The sequence below is a fragment of the Pholis gunnellus genome, assembly GCF_910591455.1.
Source record: "Pholis gunnellus genome assembly, chromosome: 3".
NCBI lineage: Eukaryota > Metazoa > Chordata > Actinopteri > Perciformes > Pholidae > Pholis > Pholis gunnellus.
Window position 1 is genome coordinate 24,368,054 of NC_136529.1, and position 18,248 is coordinate 24,386,301.

The window sequence follows — 18,248 nt, forward strand, 5'->3', positions numbered from 1 at the left end:
AACGTGTCTGACTTATTGCCGAGAATGCGGACACAGCTCCTACTGCAGTCGTACAGAGACCGGATCGCCCGTTGTAACGGGTCCGGCACCCCATACTCCCGCAGCACCCCCCACAAGAACCCCCGAGGGACCCGGTCGAAAGCCTTCTCCAAGTCCACAAAACACATGTAGACTGGTTGGGCAAACTCCCAGAACCCCTCCAGTAGTCTTGCGAGGGTAAAGAGCTGGTCCACTGTTCCACGGCCGGGACGGAATCCGCACTGCTCCTCTTGAATCCGAGGTTCGACAAACGGTCGGAGCCTCCTTTCCAGCACCCTGGCATAAGCTTTCCCCGGGAGGCTGAGTAGTGTGATACCCCGATAATTCGAGCACACTCTCCGGTCCCCCTTTTTGAAAATGGGAACCACCACCCCGGTCTGCCAGTCCATGGGCACTGATCCCGACCCCCATGCGACACTGAAGAGGCGTGTCAGCCAAGACAGCCCAACAGTGTCCAGCGCCTTCAGCATCTCAGGGCGGATCTCATCCACCCCCGGCGCCTTGCCACCAAGGAGCTTTTTGACTACCTTAGCGACCTCTGCCAGGGATATGGGTGAGCCCCCCAGGTCTTCAGGCGCTGCCTCCTCTGCAGAGGACATGTTGGTCGGGTTTAGGAGTTCCTCAAAGTGTTCTTTCCACCGCCCGACAATATCCCCCGTCCGGGTCAACAGTTCCCCCCCCCTGCTGAGAACAGCCTGGGGTAGGCCCTGCTTTCCCTTCCTGAGGCGTCGGATGGTTTGCCAGAACCTCTTTGAGGCCAACCGAAAGTCCTTCTCCATGGCCTCCCCGAACTCCTCCCATGCCCGAGTTTTAGCACCCGCGACCACCGCAGCTGCAGTCCTTCTGGCCTGCCGGTACCTCTCAGCTGCTTCAGGAGACCCCTGGGCCAAACAGGCCCTGAAGGCCTCCTTCTTCAGCTTGACGGCTTCCCTCACCTCCGGTGTCCACCACCGGGTTCTCGGGTTGCCGCCACGACAGGCACCGATGACCTTCCGGCCACAGCTCCTAGCGGCCGCGTCCACAATAGAGGCTTTGAACATGGTCCATTCGGATTCCATGTTCCCAGCCTCCCTCGGGATGTGTGAGAAGTTCTTCCGGATGTGGGAGTTAAAGACCTCCCGGACAGGGTCCTCTGCCAGACGTTCCCAGTTCACCCTCACTATACGTTTGGGCTTGCCGGGTCTTTCCAACCGGTTCCCCTGCCATCTGATCCAACTCACCACCAGGTGGTGATCAGTTGACAGCTCTGCTCCTCTCTTCACCCGAGTGTCCAAGACATACGGCCGCAGATCAGATGATACGATTACAAAGTCGATCATTGATCTCCGGCCTAAGGTGTTCTGGTACCAGGTACACTTATGAGCCACCTTATGTTCGAACATGGTGTTCGTTATGGCCAAACCGTGGCTAGCACAGAAGTCCAATAACAAGACACCACTCGGGTTCAGATCGGGCAAGCCGTTCCTCCCAATCACCCCACGCCAGGTTTCTCCGTCATTGCCCACGTGAGCGTTGAAGTCCCCCAGGAGAACTATGGAGTCGGCAGGCGGCGCCCTTTCCAGGACCCCTCCCACCGACTCCAAGAAGGCCGGATACTCCGAACTGCTGTTTGGTGCATAAGCACAAACCACAGTCAGAGCCTTGCTCCCCGCAACCCGTAGGCGCATGGAGGCGACCCTCTCGTTCTCCGGGGAGAACTCCAACACAGCGGCGCTCAGCCGGGGGCTCGTGAGTATCCCCACTCCCGCCCGGCGCCTCTCACCTTGGGCAACTCCGGAAAAGGACAAAGTCCAACCCCTCTCCAGGAGCTTGGTTCCAGAGCCAGTGCTGTGTGTGGAGGTGAGTCCAACTATATCTAGCTGGTATCGCTCCACCTCCTGCACCAGCTCCGGCTCTTTCCCCGCTAGCGAGGTGACGTTCCACGTCCCTAGAGCTAGTCTATGCTGCCGGCGATCGGCTCGCCCAGGCCTCCGGCCTGACCTGCCGCCCGGTCTGCATTGCACCCGACCCCGATGCTTGTCCCTGCGGGTGGTGGGTCCACAGGGTGGCTGCTCCATGTTGTTTCTTCGGGCTGAGCCCGACCGGGCCCCATGGGCAAAGGCCCGGCCACCAGACGCTCGCCGACGAGCTCCCCTCCTGGGTCTGGCTCCGGGAGGGTGCCCCGGTTTCCCTGGTCCGGGCGAGGTGGCTGAAGTCCGTGGGCTGCTTATCATCAGGGTCGTTTTGAACCGCTCTTAGTCTGGGCTCTCCCCTGAGACCTGTTTGCCTTGGGAGACCCTACCAGGGGCTACTGCCCCGGACAACATAGCTCCCAGGATCACTGAGCCACTCAAACTCCTCCACCACGGTAAGGTGGCGATTCACGGAGAAATTGATACCTCAACAACAAATAAGTATTGCCACTACATTAGGAGTTGTTAGTTGTTTTTATATTGGATGTACAGGACTTTTATCTTGTATTGCCTTGAGATGCATATGTCTTCTCATAGTATCTCACTTGTGTGGTGGCACTCAGTTCCCCCCCCCCTGCAGGATTAATGTAGTATTTTGTATCATAACTGTACCGTATCGTACAGTACCGAATCGTACCGCATCGTATCTTGTGTAGGTCTGCTGTAGTAATATAGCGCTCAGCTTGCAATATTGGGGACCAGAGGCTGATTTTGAAAATAAAGAGAGAAAGAAATAAAAATAAAAGTTAAGGCGGTTACATGACATCTAGCAAAATCTAGTATCTGACATAACACAAAATTGGGCTTCATGCAGTAAGTGATATAAGAGATGATGTTCATGATGTGTTCTCAGCTTGTTAGTACCCACTGATTTCTGGATTCACCAGTATTTTATTTTTGCTCTTCTCTGAGGTTGAGAACACTCATATAAACATGCATAAATATCTTTGAATAAAATTCAATATATTATATTTTTAAGATTATAATTATAACAAATGCATTATTAAAGTAATCTTATTGGTCTACTGATCCAAATCAAGATTATACAAACCTCGAGGATGATATTTTCTGTGTTGAGATTCTGAATGGCTGACACAGTCCACTACAATGCTTTTTTTTATTTTCCTAGATTTTTATTTTCCGAAACGTAGTTTCCAGAAAAAAGGCCAATTGGGTTGAGAATATTCTTTGAGCATTGATGACCCATCATATGTTATATAGAATTTAATTCAAGAATAAATGTAGAAGTCATTTCAGAAACATATTACCTCACGATCCGTTGGATGAGAGACAGGATTGCGAATTGCTGGCCTGATTTGAGAGATTTCTTTTTTCCACCCAATTCCTGAACACCGTCCCCAGCTGCTTCCCTCCTTTCTTTTTTCATTATACCTTTATTTCACCGAGGCAGCAGGTGTAGCAGCAAAACGTCAGCTCCACCACGGTCACGGGGGCGCTCAGGTAGGGGGAGGATGGTGGTGGGGGGGGGGGGGGGGGCACATTAAACAGGTGTCCCCTACAAAAGGTTATGGTATGAGACAATTACCCGTCCACTTCCACATGTCTGCCTAAAATGGGTGATAGCGCTGTGGTTACATTCCAGTATGAGACAGTTGTGATAAGGATCTGAATTAGCTTTCACAGTCACTCGGGGAGCCATCCTGATAACACATGCCTCACCAAATCAACGAGATGAAATTGGCCTGTTTCCTCCATCTCGAGAGCTATTTGTGCAACTCAGCCCTGAATTACAGCAACGGGGGGGGGAAAATGTATTGTTACACCGGTGGACGAGTGGGCTTCGAAATACGATGTTGTGCACCCCGGCTTTGGCACCGAGAGGAGAAATGAAATGACAACCATTATAAATACATTGATATCATTTACCTTGGTGTGATTTGAGGGGGAGACAAAAATACGCACGTGCTGTCAAGACACCCCAGTCTTGATTCATGAATAAGTGTCTCCCAAAGCTAGAACACCAGAGAGCCCACATTCCCTTCTTCTGCTTTATTCAGAGAGATTTTTTTTAGCATGCACAGCAGCAATATTATAATCCACCAGAGCCGCTTCGCCGACAGTGAATGGGATGCTTTGTAGACACAGTGGCGGTACCCAGGGGGATTTTATGGGCCCGTTTTCTGGTTCATAGCTGTTAGCACTACACAACAAGATGAAACTCATCTGGATGTAAAAGCTCAAACCATCTGTGAATTCTCAAAGATGTTTGTTTTGTTGTTTATTTTTTCCATTCAACATCAGCATGTTGCACGTCCACTGGAGAGCTGTGTTTCGGCTTCGTTTTCTCATTATTTTCAATGGGGGAGCGTTCTGTGACGGCGCAGAGAGCTTTTCGCTGCTCAGATTGCACGGTGTTGGAAGTTGAAAAACATTCCAGTTTGTGGCTGTACTTGAAAAAAGGTTTTCAGAAGCTGTGTAGCAACAGCAGAAGCCACAGCTAGTGTTTATATTTTCTAGTCTTTTATTTGTTGCTGTTGTTAAGCTGGATTTCCAAATCAAAAATACAACTTTTTCTTTTCTCTTTGCACTAACACCGACGCTCATTTGCATTTCTCTTTCAGGTGTGATGGGTGAATACGAGCCAAAGATTGAAGTTCAGTTTCCAGAGGTCGTTCATGTTGCCAAAGGATCCACTGTGAAGCTGGAATGCTTCGCTCTGGGAAAGTAAGCCCACTCTTCAGTGTCAGGCTCAGCATGCTCAATCGCATATAAAAGAACAAATATTACCAGAAGAGTGCTTGGATAGATATATATATATATATTTCATGTTTCTCGCCGCTTTGCTGCAATCCTCATGTGTTTCAAGTTGCACATGTGAGAAATTAGAATGCACGTGTTGTAAACATCAGTTAAAATACCTGGATTTGTAAAACAATGTAGCCAAAGTAAAGGACTAGGTAATATGCTAAACGTTAGATTACTAAATAGCCCTTAACTGTACACCTTATAAGCGCCTTAAACATTACTTATGAATGTTACATATGGAATAGTTAAAAAGTCATGTTAAAAAAAGAAGATATTTTTGGTTGTTAGGACTCAAAGTAAAGCCCTACATGTTGAGCTCCTCAGCCTGCTCTCGCATTAAATATTAATGATTTTTATGACCTATCTGAAAGTTAATCTCTCCTTAATTTTGCAAATTAAGGGACATTTGGGACGTTAACTCAAATAATTAAGGGTCTGTGAGTTTAAATCAGATTGTGTGTATAAAGAAGGCTTTTTTAAGCTTTTTTTGTCTGATAGTAATTAGTTTCAAGCATAGACTGTATGTAAGAAGTGGACTTAGTCGTCAGGATGTCCCCCATTGGTTTGTGGACTAGCGTTATAAAAACCTTGAGTTCGGCATTTTGGCTGTCGCCATCTTGTTCTTTTGCAACCAGAAGTGACACGAGAGAGTGGAGCTAAGTACAACCAAACGATGAACAAGAACACATGAAAGGGTTAAAGTTATACGTCACAAGGTAGCCACGCCTCAAAGCATACCCTGCTTTGAAAATGGGACTATAATTTAAACTCAACAACAATAAACTCATGTTTACAGTGTTTACTTCTCACTCGACTTATTACCTCAGTAGTCATTTTCTCATAGACTTCTATACAATCAGACTTCTTTTTGCAACCAGAGGAGGCGCCACCTGATGGCCATTAGAAATAATGCAGGTTTATTAAGACGCTTCAGCATTGAATTCACTTTTTGGAGATTGCCGCCTGGTTTCTGCATATTTTTTTTTAACTTTATACTGTCTTTGATTCAGCTCTAATTCTGCTCCATCATTTTCCATCAAGGTATGAGGACATGTTTGGTAAATGTATTGACAGTTCACCTTTAGCCGATTCAATTCTTTGGCAAACAATAATCAATATATAACAATAGCATGAACTGGAATTAAAAAAAGGTTTTTGAGTTTGAAGAGATATTTAGGGATTTGAATTGCACATGTTGACGATTTAGTTTACCAATGAGGAGGAACTCATTCACAAAAATTGTAAAGCTGTGACATCAGATGGTTACACTCCTCCATGCCTCTTCTCACAGCCCGGTGCCGTCTATAAACTGGAGGAGAGTGGACGGTGTACCCTTCCCCAGGAAAGTGGACATGAGGAAAGCCAGCGGCGTCCTGGAAATCCCATACTTCCAGCAGGAGGATGCCGGCACGTACGAGTGTGTGGCGGAAAACTCCAGGGGATTGAACACGGTGAAAGGGAAGCTCTCTTTCTACGGTAGGTGAACCTGACACGCATGAATATTTGACCAGCGTGCACCACATCTGTCAGACCTGCTCAGACTAAAAAGGCAGCAGAAAGCGGACACAACTGGTCTTATAAAGCAGTCGGCGGCGATCGGCAGAGGCTCGTGTGGCGCGCACGAGGAGGCAGGCTGGTTTTAACAGCACATCAAAATGATTAAAGGCTGTCAACCATGATGCCTCTAATATTTTGATCCAGATTAAAGGAGTGATGGGGATGATGCTGAGCCCTTGGACACGACCTTGTTGGTGAGCCCTGTATTGGGTACCACCAGATGGCATCATGATTGACGTCCAACTTGACTGGAGATTAAAGCCGGTAGATGGACTATACACAGGCCTGTGGCACATATGTCAGGGATATAATCTGCGCTGCAGCATCTGGATCGACCGGGAGGGGGTTAGTAGCTCCGGTCATTGTTGCTGATGGTCCCTCCAGTGGTTACACCTATTGAGTTAAGATACGAGAAGTCATGAAATCTACTGCCACTCCATTCCAAAGCAAAAAGTCAGAAAAATAATCTGCTCTTACAAAATGACAAATATTACACAAAAAAAACTAAAAACTAATTTTTGATGTAAACCGTAATCTGCTTTTGACAGTAAAGATGTCCTGTCTAAAGTTGGTATTTTATTAACAATATATCTATTAGATTCAACTAAACATCTCAATTTAGAGCTAAGTATATACAGGACTGTCTCAGAAAATTAGAATATTGTGATAATCCCCATACGTGTGATTTAGTTTACTGAACCAAGCTGAGTGTTTTTCAAGGCTCAGGAAACCCTTGCTGGTGTTTCGAGTTAATTAGACGATTCAAGTGATTAGTTGAATACCCTACTAGTATACTTTTTCATGATATTCTAATATTTAGAGATAGGATATTTGATTTTTCTTAAGCTGTAAACCATAATCAGCAATATCAAAAGAATAAAAGGCTTGCAATATTTCAGTTGATTTGTAATGAATCCAGAATGCATGACATTTTTGTTTTTTTAATTGCATTACACAAAATAAAGAACTTTATCACAATATTCTAATTTTCTGAGACAGTCCTGTATATATATATAGATACTGTATATATAAATTCTAGATAGCACAACAGTGGTAAACATCTATATATAGCATCATATTTATATTATTACTACAGTTGATCAGAGCAACTCAATATTGTAATTGATAGTTTGATATTTTTACAACAGCTGAAAGAGATTGTTGTCACTAATCTTAAAGTTAAAGTTGTGATTTCATTGTTTCTAAAAGACACCTCACTGCGATTCCACTCACACTTAGGGAAAATACAGGAAAGTACTGTATTACCTCCAGTGTTATGTAGGTCTTGTTGTGTTATTCCATTCTTTGTTTTCTGTAAAAATCCAGAGTCTAGAAAAGTTTGCAAATTAGTCACGAGATGTCAAGTATTATAGTTGGTTCCATTCCTTTCTTGTCATAAGGATTAGGACCAAGGCGGTAGGTATGATAATGTATTATAATATCGACATATAATACTTTAGGAGGACAGAATTGTCCCTACCAATATTTGAGCAAACTAGTTTGCCTTATCTTCGGAGTGAAGTCATATTTCCCATGTGCTCTCCCAAAGGCTACGTCTCTAAGACGACCTAACATGCTAGCGTTTGATTGGCTGAAAGGTAGGGGGCTATCTGAAGCTTCCACCTCATATGTGTCCCCAGATGTTGAAACAAAACCTTTGCTCTGTGATGCGTTATGGAATTGGGACGCAGGCTGATTATCTTCGAGTTAAACTGATAGTGGAATATAACAGTCATATACTCTGTGACTTGTGAACACTCGACTGAAACTCAGGGAGAACGGAAAGAATCATGAATACTGTTTGTTGATCCACGCTGTAAACAATCAAAGTTAATGACCCTCCCTGACCATAAAGTTTAAAACAGTGTCACAACCCGGCTCTTAGGCCATGACAAATATGGACAAGACACAGGTGGTGGTGGTAAATTAACGTATTTATTGTTAACAAAATAGAAAGTAATTACCTTTGTGAAGTGTGTCGGTCAGTATATCAGTAGTGTGAGCATGGATGTGTGTGGGATGAAGTGTGGGGTGTTGTCAGCAAAACCAAAGAAGACCAAACCAAAGTATAATCGGCAGCCACTGGCAGAGATCACTCCAAGTATGTCAGAGCACGACCAGGGGCAGAGCAACACTGGAGCAGGGCTTTTATGCTCCAGAACCAGGTGCTCTGCATCAGGCAATCAGCCACGAGGTTAGAGGCGGGGTCGTCACACCCCCCCCCTTAAAGTCGGTGTCCCAAGGGATCACCGGCATACTGCCAATCAATGCAACGGAGCACGCGACAACGCATCCGCAATAACATTGTCCTTCCCCTTAATATGTTTAATATCGAGGTTGTAAACTTGAAGGAACAATGACCAACGTGTCAGCCTCTGGTTTGGGCATCTGATGGAATGCAGAAAGGTCAACGGATTGTGATCTGTATACACCAAAATCCGCGCACCCGTTCCGACATACACATTAAAATGCTGTAGCGCCCAAATAAGCGACAACGCCTCCTTCTCAATAACAGAGTAATTCCCCTGGTACTTGTTAAACTTCCTTGAGAAAAAACTGACCGGCCTCACCAATCCCTGGTCGTCATCCTGCAGCAAGACGGCACCTGCTCCCACCTGGCTGGCATCTACCTGGAGCATAAATGTTCTATCAAAACAAGGAGCCGCTAGCACGGGAGAAGAGCACAACAGAGATTTAACGTTCTCAAAAGCTCCCTGACATTCAGACGACCAAACAAACTCCACCTTGGCCTTGAGTAGTTCAGTGAGAGGAAACACAATCGTCGAAAAGTTCTTACAAAAACTCCGATAGTACCCGACTAAACCCAAAAACCTCTGCAATTCCTTCTTTGTCGTGGGCTGTGGATACCCGGCTATTGCCATGACTTTGGCCTGAACTGGGGCTACCCGGCCCTGTCCTACCACACGACCGAGGTATGTGACTGTAGCCTTAGCAAAATCACATTTGGCCAAATTAATGGTGAGCCGCGCTTCTGCCAACCGATCAAACAGTGCACGAATGCGTTGAAGATGCGAATGCCAAGTATCGCTGTAAATGACCAAATCATCCAGATAAACCGCACAACCCTTTAATCCGGAAACTACACGATTCATCAACCGCTGAAATGTCGCCGGGGCATTCTTCAACCCAAACGGCATTACTTTATAGGAATAAAGACCCGATGGCGTGATAAATGCAGCAATCTCCTGCGCACGCTTTGACAAAGGAACTTGCCAATACCCTTTCAGCAAATCGAATTTGCTGACAAACGTTGCAGACCCCACCTGATCGATACAATCATCCATACGTGGCAAAGGAAATGAATCAGACTTTGTCACCGAATTCACTTTCCTCATGTCAGTACAGAATCTCGGTGTTCCATCCTGCTTGGGCACCAAAATACATGGAGACGCCCAACTAGAAAACGTAGGTACCGCGATATTATTTTGGAGCATGTACTCCACCTCAGCATCCAAATACCCACGTTTAACTGGCGGCATACGGTAGAAGTGCTGCTTAATTGGCTGAGCATCTCCAACATCAATATCATGCTCCGCCCACTCAGTCTGCGAAGGAATATCCCCAAACAAACACGGATACTTGAGTACCAACTCCGACATTTCCTCACGTTTCGTCTCCGGCAGATGAGCCAGCAACTTGCCCAGATTAACAAGGGATTCTGAATTTCTCAAACGCCCATACAGGAGACTATCATCAGGCTCCGGCACCCCATCTCCCTCACATTCTAAAACCTCCGAAGCCACCGCAAGAGCCGGATGAACACCATCTCTCACCTCCTGACCCAAGTCAGTGACCACTACACGCCCAAAGTACGGTTTCAGGAGATTTATATGGCAGAGACGCTTGACCTTCCTACGTTCTGGCGTTGCAACGACATAATTCAACTCAGAAGCTCTCTCAGTGACTGTGTATGGACCTGTGTACCTAGCCTGAAATGGGGAACCAACGATAGGCATAAGTGCCAGAACCTGGTCTCCCGGACTGAACTCATGTCGCTCTGTACGTCGGTCATACAACTTCTTCATCCTAACTTGCGACACAGACAACTTGTCCTGTGCCATACTTCCAGCCACAACCAAACGATGTCTAAAACCATTCACGTAGTCCACTAGTTTCCCTGGCAACTTAGTATCCACACAGTCATCCTTCAGTACTGCCAAGGGACCACGCACAGCATGGCCAAAGACCAACTCATTTGGGCTAAAACCTGTACTTTCCTGTACAGCCTCCCTCGCAGCCAACATCAACCATGGAAGCCCCTCTTCCCAGTCTCTATCCAGCTCGGTACAAAACCCACGTAGAAGAGACTTAAGGGTCTGGTGGAACCTTTCCAAGGCTCCTTGGCTCTGCGCATGATAAGCAGACGATTGGCTCTGTTCAATGCGCAACAACTTCAACACCTGCCTAAACATATGCGAGGAGAAGTTAGACCCTTGGTCACTCTGGACCACCCTTGGAATGCCAAATATAGAAATAAATTGTGATAACGCCTTAACCACAAGCTTAGTTGTGATTGACCTCAAAGGATAAGCAGCCGGGTACCTGGTGGTTTGACACATCACCGTGAGCAAATATTTACAACCAGACTTGGAACACGGCAACGGACCCACACAGTCCACAATGAGGTGCGTAAATGGTTCACTCAGAGCTGGGATAGGCTGCAGTGGCGCAGGCTTGATCTTCTGATTTGGTTTTCCCGTTAGCTGGCATACATGACATGTTTTAACATACGCGGCCACATCCCTTTTGACACACGGCCAAAAGAAATGTTTCAGAATATTAAGGTACGTTTTCTGGACCCCAAAGTGTCCACCCTTGTCATGCGCCACTCCCAAGACAAGAGGACGAAACTTAGTCGGCACCACTATCTGGAAAACATCATTTTTCACGCAATCCTCACCCATGGGAACCCATTTTCTGAACAACACCTCGTTTTGCAAGAAGTAGCCAGTCGCTGCACTATTTATGTCAGAAACAGGCAAAACTCGCTCAAATAAGTCTTTCAAAGAAGAATCCCCACGTTGCTCCTCTACTACCTCGCTGTGTGACAGCGACACAGGAAGCTCAGACAGAGACGGGACGTCCAAAACTACCACAACCTTCTCGTCAGATGACCTGTCAAGGTCCGCTCTGCCCATAGCTCGTGTAAACACACAGGATGAAAAGACCTCGGGCAACACTCTGGCGCTCTCATCAGATGCAGAATCAATTGGACAACACGTGACCACCGGTGCGGGAGGAGTGTCCGTCCAAACCCTGCTACCAGCCAAGCCATTGCCCAAAATAAAATGTATGCCTTCAATAGGCAACGCCGGACGCACACCAACCGCTATCTCACCCTTAACCAGCTCACAGTCAAGCACCAGCTTATGCAAAGGAACAGGGAGAATCTTCAACCCCATCCCACGACTGAGAACACAGTCCCCAGTGTCAGTCTCCTCAGACAAAGGCAAAACAGAGTCGACAATATACGAGTCATAGGCACCTGTATCCCTCAAGATTTTTATCGGGACCTTCACCTCACTTCCCAAAAGCGACACGAATCCACCTCGAATGAAAGGAGCGTAAGCTGCCAAAACCCCCAGGTCACAAGAGTGAGATGTACGCCCCTCAGAGTGAGACGTAAGCCCATCAGCAACCCAGCCGCCTTTAACCGTAGCAGCAAAAGCAGCAGGTCTAACATTCATTCTCACCTCCCTCAGTTTAGCCTGTAAAGCAGGACAATCCGCCTTCCAATGACCCTCCTCCCGACAATAGTTACAGTTATTACTATTGTCAAACCTGACACCAGCTCTAAAATCAGATCTAACAACCCCCACCTTCCTTGAACGCATCTCCTGCGCACCCGCGTCAGAACCACTTCCCCGCACACCAACAACCTCGCGAGCCGCAGAGCCCCCTCTGAAACTGCTCTTATGAAGCAACACGTACTCATCCGCTGCCACTGCAGCATCAGCAGCAGTCGTGCTTTTTCGTTCAACGATATATGTTGAAATACGATCCGGAAGAACATCTCTAAACTGCTCCAAAATCATCAGTTCACACAGCTCCTCAAAAGTATCTATGTCAAGGGCAGTTAACCATCGCTTGAAGTGAATCGACAGGTCTCTTGCCAACTCCACATACGTTTGACCACTTCTCCTCTCCAAGGATCTAAAACGCTGGCGATATGCCTCCGGCACCAGCTCATACATCTTAAGCACCGCAGACTTTATCTTACCATAGCTAGAGCAATCCTCCCGACTCAAAGAAGAATAAGCTTCCTGCGCTTTCCCTGAGAGGACACACTGAAGCATAAGCGCACAGTCCGCATCGTGCCAGTTCCTAGCCTGAGCTACCCGTTCAAACAACAAAAAAAAGGTGTCCGGATCCCTCTCATTAAACGGCGGTAACCAGCGCAAATTACTAACGTCAAAGCGGTCCCCAGCAGACCTGGACACCCGCTCGCCCAGACCCTCACCGGACAACAAGCCATCTCTGACCAGAGACAAACGATATTTCTCCAGCTCTATCTTCGCCGTCTCTGATTCCTGGCGGATCTTCTCCATTTCTATCTGTTTTTTTACTTCTAATTCATGTCTCACTTTGTCATGTTCCAGCTCAGAGTCACGTTTAATCTTGTCATGTTCCATCTGCAACATCAGAATCTCCTTCTGTTGCTCAAACGATAGCCCAAGAGTCTGAAATGATACAGCAGTAGGAATCGGAGACGGCTCTTGTTTACCCCCAGACATAATACCTATCTCCATCAACTTAGACGATATAGCATATCTAATGTTCTCCTTCACACGCTTATCTCCTACAACCACCACCGAATAATGCTCTGCAATCAAGAGCAACTGCTCTTTCGTGCATGTATCCAGGGACTCCTGAGATGGAGCGGCAATGAACGCCTCCACCACAGACATTTCCACTATTCAGAACAACGACGACACAACGAGCAAAACTACGTTTCTGCACACAGCCGAACCAGATAGATGCCACAGCGCTTGCCCTTGTACGCAATGAGGAGCAATCCTCACCTCGGTTTGGAGTCCCCCAGCTATCTAAAGATCAACCCAGGTAACTAAGCTCCTCCCTAGTCTTCATGCAGCTACTTGTGGTGGGTATTTATGCACTGAAGACCGCTGGTTTAGCAGAGCGACTAGCAAGCTAGCAACTCTCCTGAAACCACGGCCATGCTCCCAAGCAAGCTTCAACCACGTTCGCCACAGCACTACCCCAAACCAGCTCAACGAACCCAAAGGGGAACGTCGCTACAGCCTACAAGGGAAAACTCCGCACCACCTTGACAGAAAACGCACAGAGCAACCCGCAGGAGTCATCTGGCCCGCTGCAGCACAAACACAACCACGAACCTCCTCTCTTCACGAAGTCCGGGCAAAACAGACTACAAAACAAATCCCATGCGGAAAACACGCAACTCACCCCGTAGGTCTATCCCCAAACCGCTGTCCGATCCCTCAAATCGATCCCTCCACGAGCAGCTCCACTCCACCGCCCAGCTGACCTAAACGCTAAGCCCCAGCACAAGACGGGAAAAAAGACGGACGAGCCCCCAATTTGTCACAACCCGGCTCTTAGGCCATGACAAATATGGACAAGACACAGGTGGTGGTGGTAAATTAACGTATTTATTGTTAACAAAATAGAAAGTAATTACCTTTGTGAAGTGTGTCGGTCAGTATATCAGTAGTGTGAGCATGGATGTGTGTGGGATGAAGTGTGGGGTGTTGTCAGCAAAACCAAAGAAGACCAAACCAAAGTATAATCGGCAGCCACTGGCAGAGATCACTCCAAGTATGTCAGAGCACGACCAGGGGCAGAGCAACACTGGAGCAGGGCTTTTATGCTCCAGAACCAGGTGCTCTGCATCAGGCAATCAGCCACGAGGTTAGAGGCGGGGTCGTCACAACAGCCATATCCTGTAACCGCCCGGTTACCTCTCTTGGTAACTGTCCATAATTGTGAATGACATGAATGAATGGGAGAAACAATGGCAGCATGTATATGTTCAGAACAATAAGACCGGGACTGATCTGTCCGAGCTGTTAGCTCGCTCTCTGAACAATCTGTGGATTTTCCTCCCTCCTCGATTGCCCTCCGCTTGCCTCCCTCTGATTCTCTCCCCTTCAGGTCGTGCTGTGTCAGCCGTCAAACATAACTCATTTGAGGCATTAAACAATTTGCCATGATTTACAGCAGTCCTGGAAGCCCTTCGCCTCACTCACTCCCAACAGCCCGGGAGCACGCTGTGATCCACCAAGGCTTGATTTGTCCCTCTGAGCTGTGGCTCCTCTCTCATTTTTGATGTGTTTTGTCAGTCTCTCTCTCTCTCTCTCTCTCTCTCTCTCTCTCTCTCTCTCTCTCTCTCTCTCTCTATCTCTCTCTCTCTCTCTCTATCTCTCTCTCTCCCTCCCTCCCTCCTGCTGTTTGCTGCCAGGTGATAAAAATCAGTAATCTTATTTTGAACTCCCTTTGAATTAAGCCTTTGAGACATTCGTCAGCAGTGTAAGCCAATGGGGGAATCGATAAGGGTATCTCTTGTGCATCCAAGCACGCTGCAGTGAGCCGGGCTTTGTGTTCGAAATGGAGGAGATGAAGGTGTTACTTTAGGGTGGCACCGTGGTCACTTTAAAGCCTTCTCACACTTTATAATGTAGCCGTGAGTCACACCAATGCAGTAGGAATGGGGTCTGAGTGTCTTTTGGATATGAAGGAGCTGCATTTCCAATTTACAGTGTTTCCTTCTTGTCTCGACTGAAACCAAGACAGGAATTTAATAACTGCATTGAAGCTTGAGGAGCTTCAATCACATTCACATTCAAACTCGTGGTGAAATTAGATTCATTGTATCTTCATGCAACAGAAGTTCTCTTCAGTTTGGGTGCAATTGGCCACCGTGTTTCTTCATGATTCTGTTTTGGAAGCAGTGTTCAACTACCACTCAAGCCAAAGACGAGGACTCTTGTTAAATTTCCATCTCTGACAGAAACGCTCGAGGGGAAGCAAAATAAAAGAAATGTGCTTTTGCTCCCTTGTTGATGTCCATATGACTCGGAGCGGGGAAGTAAATGTGAAGCTGTGACAGGTCAGTTCCCCCCATCGCTGTACTCACATCTGTGTTTCTGCAGACTTCACCGCTGCATTATCGCACAGTGATTTCACCGATAAGGCAAATTCCCATCTTCCCCTCCTTCTTCAGCCACTTGACGTTTGTTCTGATTGTCTGTGCGCTCGCTTTGGCCCCCGGTGCAGGCAGAGATGGGCTGCCGGCTCTCATTTGGTAAGCGGTGACTGAGAGTCGATACGTTGGCAGCGGGCTGAGGGATGGAGTGAGGGACCCTGTCAGCGAGGAGAAGAAGAAGAAAAAAACACTACGACCACAATGCAGTCCTGGAAGGTGCAGTGGGTGGGGCGGCTCAGCCAGGCTCTGATGGAGGATTGCGGTAGCATGAACGGATGTGATGCTTAATGATGAGGATGCTGGAGTCCTTTGGAGTAACTTCCTGCCATCTTTCTTCCCCGTGGGCTCTTTTCTAAACACTCATACATCAAAGCTGTAATAGATTTCTAAACATTATGAATGTGAATGAATTAGTGTTTTGTAACATTTTTGCAAGGTAAAGCAACTGCAATAAAGATCAGGGTCACATATATGTTACATTGTTTGAGAGTAAATGGGCCTCATGCAGCAACATTTTTTAATTTTCTCTCATATTTTCCCTTAATTTTCTGTTGAGAAAAAAAATAAGAGACTCCAGATGCAGTAAATGTTCAAAACCATTCACTTTTATCATAAATTGGAGGCGGGTGACAGATTGTTTATTATTATCATAGATAACCTAAAGACTATATAAGGGCAGGTGTGCCATGTGCAAAGCGTACTGGTGCTACTGGTGTTACTGGAAAATCAAAGAGCATCAGAGAGCAGTATGTAAGCCATTCAGAAGCTTGAAACTTGAAACTATAGACATAGAATTGGTGAAACCCAGAAATCAATGGCTCGTAACAAAATGAGAACAAATCCTAATCCATAAGAGGGAATCTGTTCCTGCATGAGGCCCATGTCTTTCCTCTGTAGCAGGATAAAACAACAACAGAAGCCTCGGCTTTCTGTCAAAGGACACGTCACCCTTTTTTCACTCTTGGCGCAGACGACAACGGCACAGCGTCCACACAAGTTAAGTGTTAACGACCCCAGCCAACCTTGTGCCGCCGCCAAAGGGGGGATCTCACAAGGCCTGTAGTACGTCACATGATCCACAAATACAAATGTGTCTCTGACACTGGACGGACTTTGATGTTGAATCCGTGCAGGCCTTTGACATAAATACACAAGGCCGCGCAAATACCCCCCTCTGGTCTCCACGTCCTCTTCTTTTGAATCTGCTGTCGCTCTTTGTTTCTGAACACACATATGCACAAAAGTTGTAACACACACACACACAAATATAATGTGGGGATGCATTTGCAGTGATTGAATTTGTCACTGTGTTATCCTGCCTCACTCGAAGGCAAAATACTGTATAGCCTAAGTCAATTAGAGCAGGCATTTGTACCGTTACTGAAAAGCCACAAAGGTTAGTCCTTGAGAGTGGCATTAAGGTGGAGATCTGCAGAATGGAAAAAGTGCGGTCGGCCATTACTCTTGTCCCGCCACTGGCCTTGTGTGATATAGGGTGATGGTAGCTTGACCTACACATCATCCAGAATGTACGGAGCGTTACGCAGAGGGAGCTTTACTGATCCAGTTTTATGTACCGCTTTTTTGGGGGGGGGGCTCAATCATTAGCTAGCCCTGAGTTACTCGCGTGGCACAGCAAGGAATCAATTCTCCTCCTGTATAATTATACCATCAGTTAGTCAGATTGGATCGAATGGAGCGTTTTTATGGCACCAGAAGCCACCCTTGTGTATATCTGTCTGGTTTTCATCATTTTTGTTAACTCCACACCTTAAATTAGCAGCAATAAATGAGGGGCTTAAAAGTCCCACATTCAACCATATGTGTGCGAGTGTGTGTGGGCTCGTTTTAGAGGTCTTGTGGGGACATTAATCTGACTGCACACTCACATTGTGGGGATTCGCTGTCTTTTTTGGGACAATATGGGAGACAAAGGTATGAAGAGGTTAAGGGTTAGGATTAGGCTGGTAGCAGTCATGGTTAGGGTAAGTCTCCAGAAAATGAATGTAAGTCATGAAAATAGTGTGTGTGTGTGTGTTAAATACAAAATATATGACATATGTAAATTCTTGTCCCGTTATGCTATTTTGTGATTTTATATAATAGTAAATATATAAGTTACCATGAACATTGTTATATACAGCGGTATGACAAAACAAGCAACAGATGATGCAGCTGTGCCACACTTCATATTTATTGGCTTCACTTTAAAATGCGAGGATGTGTCACGTGAAATGCCTGCTGCCTGGACTCCTCTGTCCTCGCATCTTAGTCCTAGCCGCGTGAGATATGAGCGGAGGAAAGTAGGAAAGGGATCGAGGATGTACAAAACTGGGGATTGAGACAGGCCCCAAAAATAATGTATAAATATGCAGCCTGACAGACAGAAAAAAAAAGCACACGAAGTTCTCTCGACTGGATAAAAAGCCTCATTGCTCTGATCACCAACGGTAATTAATTGAAGGCGACTTTGATAAGCATATAGACATTGTTACATCTATATCTGAGTCGACACGTTCGCTTCACTCTATTTTCCGTGTTCCCTCCAGCTCCTCCACATCTTATTGAGAAACCCCAAGATGCCCAGAAGCTCATTGATGACTCGTTGGTGTGGGAGTGTAAAGCCACGGGGAAGCCAAAGCCTTCTTACCGGTGGATGAAAAATGGAGAGAACCTGGAGCCTGCAGAGGTGAGATCTGCCGCCGTTTTTAGAATTGAGGATAAAG

General features: G+C 46.5%; 1 protein-coding gene across 1 annotated transcript in view; it reads left to right on the top strand.

The window, feature by feature from the left end:
- cntn4 (contactin 4) overlaps positions 1 to 18,248 on the top strand; it is a gene marked incomplete at its 3' end in the record, with an annotated part of 143,989 nt that overhangs the window by 77,538 nt on the left and 48,203 nt on the right. Inside the window, exons 7-9 of the mRNA XM_079186634.1 lie at positions 4,574 to 4,676; positions 6,049 to 6,233; positions 18,072 to 18,211. Of these exons, the coding sequence (XP_079042760.1) occupies positions 4,574 to 4,676; positions 6,049 to 6,233; positions 18,072 to 18,211 (428 nt within the window). The remainder of the gene's footprint in view (positions 1 to 4,573; positions 4,677 to 6,048; positions 6,234 to 18,071; positions 18,212 to 18,248) is intronic.